Source organism: Oryzias melastigma, linkage group LG16, assembly GCF_002922805.2.
Source record: "Oryzias melastigma strain HK-1 linkage group LG16, ASM292280v2, whole genome shotgun sequence".
Lineage (NCBI taxonomy): Eukaryota > Metazoa > Chordata > Actinopteri > Beloniformes > Adrianichthyidae > Oryzias > Oryzias melastigma.
The window spans coordinates 11,585,587-11,595,862 of NC_050527.1; the positions used below are offsets into that span (position 1 = coordinate 11,585,587).

The 10,276-nt window shown below is 37.9% G+C and overlaps 2 protein-coding genes across 2 annotated transcripts in view; both read right to left on the reverse strand.

Annotated features, from left to right (window-relative positions):
• Positions 1-3,899, reverse strand: part of LOC112144049 (urokinase plasminogen activator surface receptor-like) — a 10,920-nt gene extending 7,021 nt beyond the window's left edge. The window contains exon 1 of the mRNA XM_036215910.1: positions 3,867-3,899. Coding sequence (XP_036071803.1) covers positions 3,867-3,899 — 33 coding nt within the window. The remainder of the gene's footprint in view (positions 1-3,866) is intronic.
• A 2,064-nt stretch (positions 3,900-5,963) lies between these two features.
• LOC112143605 (urokinase plasminogen activator surface receptor) lies at positions 5,964-7,672 on the reverse strand. Its single transcript, XM_024267690.2, has 5 exons — positions 7,531-7,672; positions 7,205-7,321; positions 6,974-7,120; positions 6,408-6,518; positions 5,964-6,319 (listed from the first exon to the last, which is right to left on the reverse strand). The coding sequence occupies exons 1-5, from the start codon at positions 7,574-7,576 to the stop codon at positions 6,123-6,125; spliced, it is 618 nt and encodes a 205-aa protein (XP_024123458.1). The 5' UTR covers positions 7,577-7,672; the 3' UTR covers positions 5,964-6,122.
• Positions 7,673-10,276: the final 2,604 nt, after the last annotated feature.

The window sequence follows — 10,276 nt, forward strand, 5'->3', positions numbered from 1 at the left end:
TAATCTTTAATATAAACTATTTCAGAGTCAGCACTGAAGCCATGATTCTTAGCCAAAGACAGGCTCACCCATCCAAATGATCAGAATCAGGTGTCCTAATCACATGGCCTGGACACAGGAGTATCAAATCAAGCACTCAAACATCTGTGAAAGAATAGGCCACTCTCTGGAGCTCACCGAATTCTAGTGTGGAACTGTCATAGGATGCCACCTGTGCAACAAATCCAGTCATGAAATGTCCTTGCTCCTATATTACTCCACAGTCAACTGTCAGCTCCATCATAACAAAATGGAAGAGTTTGGGAACAACAGCGACCTACCAAGTGGTGGGCCACATAAACTGATGTAGAGGAGTCAGTGGATGCTGAAGCTCATAGTTCAAAGAGATCGCTGACTTTCTGCAGTCAATTGCTACAGAGCTCCAAACTTCATGTGACCTTCCGATTAGTCCAGGTCCAGTACACAGAGAGCTTCATGGAATGGGTTTCCATGGCTGAGCAGCTGCATCCAAGCCAAACATCAGCAACGCAAAGCATCGGATGCAGTGATGTAAAACATGGCGCCACTAGACCGCAGAGCTGTAGAAACGCTTTCTCAGGAGTGATGAATCATGCTTTTCCAACTTGAAAAATCTGATGGACCAGTCTGGGTTTGAAGGTTACCAAGAGAACAATACATTTCAGACTGGATTGTGCCAAGTGTGAAATTTGGTGGGGGAATGACGGTGTGGGCTTATTTTTCAGGGGTTGGGTTCCAGTGAAAGGAACTTTGAATACCGAAACATTTTGGACAATTCCATGAGCTCATCCTTGTGGGAAAAAGTCTGAGCAGCCCCTTCCTTTTCCAACATGACTGTGCACGAGAGCGTGAGGCAAGTCCGTGAAGACATGGATGACAGAGTCTGATGTGGATGACCTTGACTGACCTGCTCAGAGTCCTGACCTGAACCCAATAGAACACCTTTGGGATTAATTAGGGCAGGGACTGAGAGCCAGGTCTTCACCACCAACATCAGAGTGTCACCTGACCAATGCGCTTTTGGGGGAATGGTCAAAAAATTCTCAACACACTCCTTAACCTTGTGGGGAGCCTTCACAGGAGAGTTGAAACTGTAATAGCTGCAAAATCATATCATGATCATATTGAACTCTATGGGTTATCAATGGGATGGCATTTTTTAACTGAATTGTTCCAATTACCTCTGTGTTCCTACAAGTACAAATTCCACACACATCCTAAATTTTTCTACAGGCATTTATAAAGGCGTTGGCAGCTCTCAGGAACTTACTGATTTCAAAAGTGAAACTGAGGTTTGCCACAAGTCCTGTCGAGACATTTTATCTGAAAAAATCTTTTAAAGTCAACCGTCAGTGGTTTCAATACAAAGTTAAACGGAAAACAACAGCAACAAAACCAGAGAGTGATAGACTGCATCAATTGACCAAGTCAGTGTGTAGAGATATATGCTTACTGGCCCCTTTATTAGGCACACGTATCCTACTCATTAACAGTTTCTAATCTATTGAGTACATATCAGCACCAAAATGCATTTAAGTCAAGACAATCCCAAATTAGAATGCTACATGTAAATAATTGTAACATAATAATCATGACGACAGACATTAAAGGAACAGAGTTGTGAAAACAAAAAAAGCCTGGAGCAAGATTTGGGAGATTCTTTGACTTCTTGCTTTTGTAGGCGGTGGAGGAGCGCTAATGAACAGTAAAAATATAATAGAAGAAGATTCTCCTCCCTGCCGATACCTGTGTAAGTGCTGCTCCGATGTGGATAGCACCTGCTTAGCGCACGTTCATAAACCTGCGTAGAGCGCATTCTTGAGCCCACCGCACGGCGGTGTGTAAAATCTGCTCTTATGCCACAAAATGAGGAAGCACAAAATATGTCAATATCCATCCCAATTTTATTATCACAGACTATCAAATATCTAGGAATATAGATTACAGCATCTCGTCAGAATATTGTCAAAGATGATTGTACAAAAACCTTTAAGAAGATTGTTAATGATCTTAACATTTAAGCAAAATTCCCCTCTTCTTTGCAAACTAGAATTTCTGTAATCCAGATGAATGTGCTCCCTCGGATCAATTTCCTAAGCATGATGATCCCAAGACTGCAAAGACTCCAAGTGCTGCAAAGACCTAAAGATCTAGGAGGACTCTCCCTACCTAACTTTAAAATTTACCATCTGGCTTTTCAATTCGACCCTAACAGGATCTGGTTTGGCAGAAGTCTCCCGACCTCTTTGTTAGACCTTGAGAAACACGACTTATCCTCGAAGGGTAGAAGACATTTTGTTTTCAGGTGTTAAAATGAATTACTTCAAGATACATTTTGGACCCATCCCCTCTAATATGATCAATAACTTCAGACTGGTAGAAAGAAGTTTGAGAGGAAATGTAAAATGGCACCGTGACTCCCCCTTGTGGCATAACCTAAATATTTTGGCTGTAAACAAACCTTAAAGGATAAACCATGGATGTCCAAAGGTATTTTTAGGATTGCAGATTCATATAATAATGAAGGAATGTTTTCAACACTTTTCCGACTCTTTGATGTGCCCAATACATTTTTTTTATCTACAGGTGAGATCAGCACTTACATCATATAAGATATCACTGAAGACTTTACCCCACCAAATTATTTGCGTTGTCATTTATTTATTTAATTTGTTTATTTGGCTACATATCATAAACCCCTTTTTCCATAGTCAACGACATGTGTTCGTGTACATAAATGTATTTTCTATTTTATTTATTTATTTATTATTATTATTATTATTTCACGTGTGTGTGTGAACAACACATTTGTTTTGTTTGATGAACGGCTGTCGTAGGGAACCCCTGCTAGGCGGCCGCCTTGGGAGGGTGGGGAAGGGTTATTTGATTGTTTAAGTTATGTTCTGAACTGTCATTTGAAATTGTTAAATATATATTAAAAAAGAATCATCAAAGAGATATGGATATGATGAGTATGCTGATGTGAGGACTGAACCAATTATCCTGAAAGAAGTGCTGATGAACCCCAATGCAAAAGAATGGCAGGATGCAGTTAATTTAGATGTCACTTTTGGAAAATGAGACATGAGACTTAGTGGAGTTACCAAAAGACAGAAGGCTCATTGTGTCAAGATGGGTGTTCAAAAGCCAAGCATCAAAGAGATGGAGAAGTGGAGAGATACAAATGCAAACTTGTTACCATGTGGTAGTTTTAGGGTTCTGACTATGGTTAAACTTGTTCACCTGTGGTTCAATTCAGCTCAATCTATGCCTTACTGCAATCCAGAACAATCTATATGTGCAAAAGGCATATTTCATAGGCATAGACATATACTATTAATCACCAGACAAAGTGGGGTGTGACATCACCCATAGAAAATGCCTTACCTCCAGCTCTTGTGAAATGAGGCCGAATTCCTCATAATTTTTCCACAATACAGAGATGTTCTACTCGAGCAGGGCGACTCGACTGCATTGAATCTTTCAAAGTGGAAGTGTAACTGGTGGAGTATCAAATGCTCCCTTCAGATTGCATATGATCACGTGACTCTCCAAATGAAGCTTCATTTCATCACTCGCGCATTGGCGACCATTGACAGCAGTTTTGCATTCAAAGTGAGGTTTTCAATAAGTCCGTTCTTTTACAGGGATATCACTCATCCTGTGTTTGTGGTCTGACGAAAGCAGTACTGAGTTTTTTTCTCTCTGTAAGCTGATGAACCAAGCATGAGGAAGAGACAGAGAAAACAGAGTGGACCCGTAGTATAGGCCAATGTTAGGGGAGCTTCACATCCAGGGAACGCCAGAAATGGAGGAAGAAAAACTAAAAGGTTGAAAAATACTCTCACTTGTGGATGGGATATTTCCTGGTTCAAGACCATCTTGGGGCATTCTTATTTTAAACAGGGATCATAAGGGGTTATTTTTTAAGTTTTAATTAAATAATAAAATGAATTAATACTTGTTGCTACATATTCCAGGCAGATATTATGTTCTGTTCTGGATGGTGGTGTTGAGGTTGGTGGTGTTGGGGTATTTGAATTGCAAAATTTTAATGTGATTGATTAAAATATTTTTTTTTCTTTTTGCTTTATACATTTTACTTCAGCAGATCGGCCTACATATTAGCAGTTCCACAATTATTTCACTGCTTTATTTCTGTAAAGAAATGTGGCATTAAAATAATGAAGACATCCTTTACATCCTTCACTTTTTTTAAACTCATCTTCCAAACAAACAGTATTTGCTTAACAAATTTTATACATGAAATGTTAAAATGTGACACAACCTCATTATGATTATTTATGAAAAAAACTGAATTTGTAAATCATAAAAGTTTTACTTTTGACTTCTTCACACTTTCATGACACATGGTCACATGGTCTTTTTGCTGATGCAATTTTGTAGTCCATCCAGTAGGTGTCACTAGTTTTTAGTGTGTCAAATGCGTCACAACCCGAAACTTTTTCAGTACAATTTGGTTCATTTCAGTTCAGTGGTTTAGAAAGCTTTGTTTTCTCCATCTCTAACAGCCACCATCTTTGTGCCAGACGGCAGTGGGGTCAATGCCATTCAAGGTAAGCAGACAGACTGGTAGAGTGATGGTAAAGGACCTAGTCTTAAATACAGAGGGAGTAATGAGCTGCAGTTGTGTCAGGATGTCCTATCCTCATTCTGAACTCGTGTGGAAGCAAAAAACAGGAAAACAGCAAAGGGCCACAAGACAGCAATACCAGTAATGACCAGGAGAGGGAGACACAGGGACAGAAGAGAAACCTTCACTCTTGATTAGCTGATATGACGCCTGCAAAAACAACAATCTCCCCATATGATGAAAGATAATCTGGCAGTTAAGCATATTCCATTGGTAAGACAATTTATCTGTCAATCTGTGAACAGGAAGGAAATCTTTTGTTATTTTCTGATAAAACGTATCATTTAACATCCAGTAGAATCCTAAAATGTTTCTAATTTATTTTAATTTCTAAAATTAAATAAATATAAATTTTTATCACACTTACAGGCTTTTTCCAGCAGCATTTTTCATTTACTCCTGTTTTACCATAATTTGAAAAAAAAAATTACCAGAAATGCCATTTCCATCTTAAATTATTTTATATATCTCCTTAATCATAAGAGAAATACTACAGTATGAGAACATAGAAACAAAAATCATTTAACAAAGAAAAAGATTTATATTTAATGTTTAGCTTAATGTCTTGGCAGACAATTGACTGCTGAGACTGTTGAGTTTCTGTTGCAAACAAGTAAGAGAAATTGGACATGCATCCCACTGCTCAAGAATCTGTCTTACCTATTATGTGAATGTCTAACTTTATTTTCATGAAATAAGAACAGCATGGCCTTTTTCTTAAAATGTGTTACATTTCTTTAAAATTAGAACTATTTTCTCATAATTGTTCAACTTTTTTCTTGTAAAATGTCGGCTTTGTCTCATAGTTTTACAGCTATATTTTTGTGAAATTATACATTTTTTCTTATAATTTTATTCCCTTAAAATTATGGCATTTGGACATTTTTTTGAGGAAACAAAACAAAGTGAGGACTAAATTGTGTGTCTATGTAAAACCTCTAATGATTTATTATATATTGTGTTGGGTTAATTCACGTTTGTGTCAATAGTCTGATGTGTCGGTATCTAAATCTGCTGACGTGTCTTGTGTTTGGTTTAATTTTCTTTTTTTCCAAGTCAGTTCTGTCTTGACTGTTGACCACTATTGTGAAAACAACAAGTTGTGGGTTTGTGAAGCACATTTTCTAATCCCCTGTCCACCAGAACAATTCTATCAACAGTTCCTTCTAAGTTTTTAATCACATTTTACCTGCTGTGCAGGAATTAGAGGTAAGAACAAGAAGAAGCAATTGTTATAAACAGTTTATTTAAGACTCCCCAAAAAAATCTTTTTTTTTGCATATTGGAAGTTAAAAACATCAACTTTACAGTACAAACTACTAAAAATAACATTTTAAGTTTTGCACAATTTCAAAGTACTGAGTATTTATTTTACACATTTAATTTTAATTTAATTTGTTGCACCACGACAGAATGCAAACAAAAATGAGAAGGTCATCTGTTTCATCACTTATGAAAACAAAACCAAAGAGATCAACGGCACTGCCAAAAGGCTGGCGGTGGCAGTGGTGGCGCTGTTGCAGTATTCGCCCTCGCAGCATCTTTCTATTTCACCTACATTTTTATTCTCCTGTAGAAATGTTGGATTAGAACAGATATTGCTTGTAGCACAGCCTTTTGCAGTTGTTGTCTTTCCTTGAATAGTCACTGTGAGAAAGATGAGAAAAGTGGTTTGTAATTCTTAATCTTGGAATCACACAATTTATCTTTGATCAGAACAACGGAAGCAGATTACCTGATGATATAAGACAGCGGTCCTGGTTCTTCTCACAGTTCAGAGTTCTGTTGCATGGTAGACCAACACAGCCGAAGCACTTCATTTTGTTTGGAGTATATTTGGTGGGCTCTGTAACAGCAAACGTCAGGAATTATGGTAAAAACACAGCGAATTATCTGTGATGAACATTTTTGGACAGTGGGAGGAGTCCTGAGTGCACAGAGAAAATCCATGCATTTATGGGAAAAACATGCAAACTTCACACAGAAAGGTCTTTCTTATTTCATATGCATAATAAATTGTATTTTATCAAAATTACAACAAAATTACTTATACAAAAAATAAACCCAATGTAGAATAATTTTGTTTTCTTTGAATTTATGTGTTTATTTTTTAAAAAGACAAAACTTAACCAATGGATACTTTCAGAAAATGCTTTGTTATATGTCTCGTATTTGATTACTACATGCTTCACTCAATCAAATTCTGTTTCTCTAATTATTTTGCATTCGGCACAAATCAATGAGCTTTTATTAAAAGAAATCTTCAAAAGAATAAAAAATATAATAATAGTCAGAAGTTACCGCTTGCAGGTTTGGTGTTGCAGAGGTCTGTGTTGCAGCAATCAACCTTGAAATATGTTTTCACATCACCGTAGCTGAAGGAAGATTCGCCGCATTCATCAGACTTAATACAACGCCTTGAGAGAATAACACCTTTTGCAGCACCACCTTTAAAAAAAGAAAGACTGTCACAGAAAACTGCTACAGGGATGAAGAAAGAACCAGCAGACGCTACAAGCTGCAACTACAAACCTTCATGGTTGACTTCTCTAATTGAAGCACATTGTTGAGCTGAAGAACATTCTGTCTGTTTAGTGCAGGCTTCTCCGGCCAGCTCTGGTATGCACTCATAACATTTCAGAGCATCCGCTGACAAAACAAAAGCAAAAATTCTGTTACTTGTTTCACAGTTTACTTTAATATTTTGTTTTAAGAGAATTCATCAAAAATATTCAACAACACAGTTGACAAAATTTAGAAGTGCCACTTTGAAAGGAGTCAACCAAACAAAAAGTTTATATATTATTGCTGGAGGCTGTCTGCTATCAAAACAGAAGAGTAAAAAATTCCAAATTTACCCCTTGGGAGGATCCAAATCCCGAGAAGCACGATGAAGAAATGCATGTTCCTCTTCAGTAATGCAGAAGTGAGCTTCTGTTCTTCTTTTCATGCAATATGAGCAGTAACTCTGGAGGAAGGCGTGTCCAAAGGCTTTGCTCCCTCCTTCAAATCTTTTTGGTTTTTTTTATTTCTATTTTGAAGTTCTGAGGTTTAATATAATATACAATACATGTTCTTTTTCCTCTAGGTGGTAACTGTAATTATTAAGTGTTGAACAATTAATTTTAACAATTGGATTTGATATAATATTTGTGGTTGACTACTACTTGATTCTCTTTTAATTCTGAATGATCCGATAGGATCCACTTCACTTACCTAAAATTGATCCAGGACATCTTTAGCCAAAAACTTAGCCAGTCTAACTGAGCGAGGTACTGAACAGTGCAGGGGAAGTTTTCCAGATTCCTTGTATTCCTTGAACAATCAAGTGTAATTAAATATGTGAGCAAACAAGTAAAAATTAATGTTAAATCAATTCACATTTTAGTTTCGTAAAGTTCAGCCCACTGTTGTTTTTCCACATCGAAACAATACAAACAGAACATTCTCTGCTGCAACACGTGTGCTGTCTGCTGTGATGAATCTTTTTACGTTACACTAAAATACGCCCCCATTCTCTCAATACAAATGGTATTTTCCAATATCGATTTTATTATTGATTTAGCTAATTTTGAAACCCCTTTTTTTGAAAGTGCAAGTCAATATGATTTAATTCTAACTCAGATAGATGTTTCATAGGAATAGAAATCGGTTCTTCGATTAATCGTTACACCCCAAGTAATTATCAATGAAATCTCTAAAGTTTACGACATGTTGTTAGTGTGACTTTCAAATTAAACCTATGGTTCTGAGTCTTTTTCTTCTTTTAATGCTCATCTCAACAGAATATTTGTTTTTTCTCTCTAGGCCTTTAAATTGATCCTATTTTGCTCAAAATGAACTTCAGGCTGAGTGATAATGGAGACATCTGAGCATCAACCCGCAGCTCTTTGATATCCCTGCATCCTGTCTGTTGAAACTTTTCCGTTGAACAAAGGACTTTGCAAGATAACAATCTAATCGTTCAAGAAAACACAAGTTTGTGGTTAGACAGTCTGCCTAACATGTACTTCTTTTTTTCTAAAGTGCAAGAGCACAGTTGAGATAAAAGAACAAATATTAAAAGACATGGCGAGAAAATAGAAAACCATTGAAGTTCCCCTTTCTCTGTGTCATGTCGAGAGAGAATTTGGTTTTTATGAATTTTGTCTGAACATTCACGCACTAATCTGAACACCCTGTTCCTCAATTGAGAAAAAATAATGTTATAATGACAATATTAAATATAGAGAAGTTTTTATCAAACATATTATTGTTTAAATTTCATTCTGATATCATTAAAATGATAATCAAAACAAAAATAATTTGAATGAAATGAAATGTGCATTTGGGCTGCATGGTGGCGCAGTGGTCAGCGCTCTTGCCTCACAGCGAGAAGGCCCCGGTTCGAATCCCGGCTGGGACCTTTCTGTGTGGAGTTTGCATGTTCTCCCCGTGCATGCGTGGGTTTTCACCGGGGACTCCGGCTTCCTCCCACCGTCAAAAAACATGCTTCATAGGTTAATTGGTGACTCTAAATTCTCCCTAGGTGTGAATGTGAGAGTGGATGTGTGTGATTGAGGCCCTGAGACAGACTGGCGACCTGTCCAGGGTGTACCCCGCCTTCGCCCATCAGTAGCCGGGATAGGCTCCGGCACCCCCGCGACCCCGAAAGGGACAAAGCAGTCAGGAAAAAATGGAAATGTGCATTTCTCCAACAGCTTTTACTGATTCACTAAAACCAACAGACAGCATGAAGGACCACGTGAAGCAGGTTGCGTGGGGACACTGCACTTGTCTAGTGCTCTGTGATCAAATCCAGGAACGCAGACATTAAGCTGCTATGTCTCTGCAGTGATAAGCTGCTTCCTCCATTTAACCCTGTTTTCTGCATCCTGCACTCTAACACCTTCATGCTACCTTCATGTCTTTATTTACTGTATCCATAAAACTCCTCTTGGTCTTCCTCTAGACCTCTAACCTGGTAGCTCTAGACTCAACATAAAGAAGTTTTTCTGCTCCACGAATTCTGAATTTTTTAAACGTTTGAATTTTCTTTCTGAAATTTTTTTGAACCCTTGATTTTTGGTCGCCCATAAATTTGAGGGAAAAAATTCAGCCGAAAAAAAACCTTGCTATATCTGTCTCACCAGAACAAATAGTTGGTCCAAGAGTACATCGAGATTAAGCCAATCAAATCATGACACTAATGTGACATCAGTGTTTACTTGACAGTGTGGAGCTAGTAGCAGTTGGAAGCTCTGGAGCGAACCACATCTATGAACTTGGGTTGGGCACTGAAGTTTAGTTCCAAGTAGGAACCATTATGATTTATGCGGTTCTACCGAAACCGAAAGAAGCTGCTGCAAACAGTGCCACGTTTCTGTCCTTAGTTTAATTGAAGGTCTATTTTTCTTAAGACATGTCAATCACTTCTACTCCGTTCAGTACGTTGAAGTTCCAGCCAATCCTTCTGCCTTTCCTGCGATAGTGGGCGGGCTCATACAACTGGGCGAGCACGAGAGTATGCGCCACGCAGAGCTCAAATGTCTGGCTGAAGTTTACGGCAGATCACAGAAGTTATACAGGTTGCTGCGTCGCATCAGCCAATCAGGAACTCAGCTT

Coding starts and splice junctions, on each gene's coding strand:
- LOC112143605 (XM_024267690.2), bottom strand. CDS start 7,576: ATGCATTTCTTCATCGTGCTTCTCGGGATTTGGATCCTCCCAAGGG. Junction 7,121..7,204: donor TAGAGAAGTCAACCATGAAG/GTTTGTAGTTGC, acceptor CTTTTTTTAAAG/GTGGTGCTGCAAAAGGTGTT. Junction 6,519..6,973: donor CAACACCAAACCTGCAAGCG/GTAACTTCTGAC, acceptor TTGCTGTTACAG/AGCCCACCAAATATACTCCA.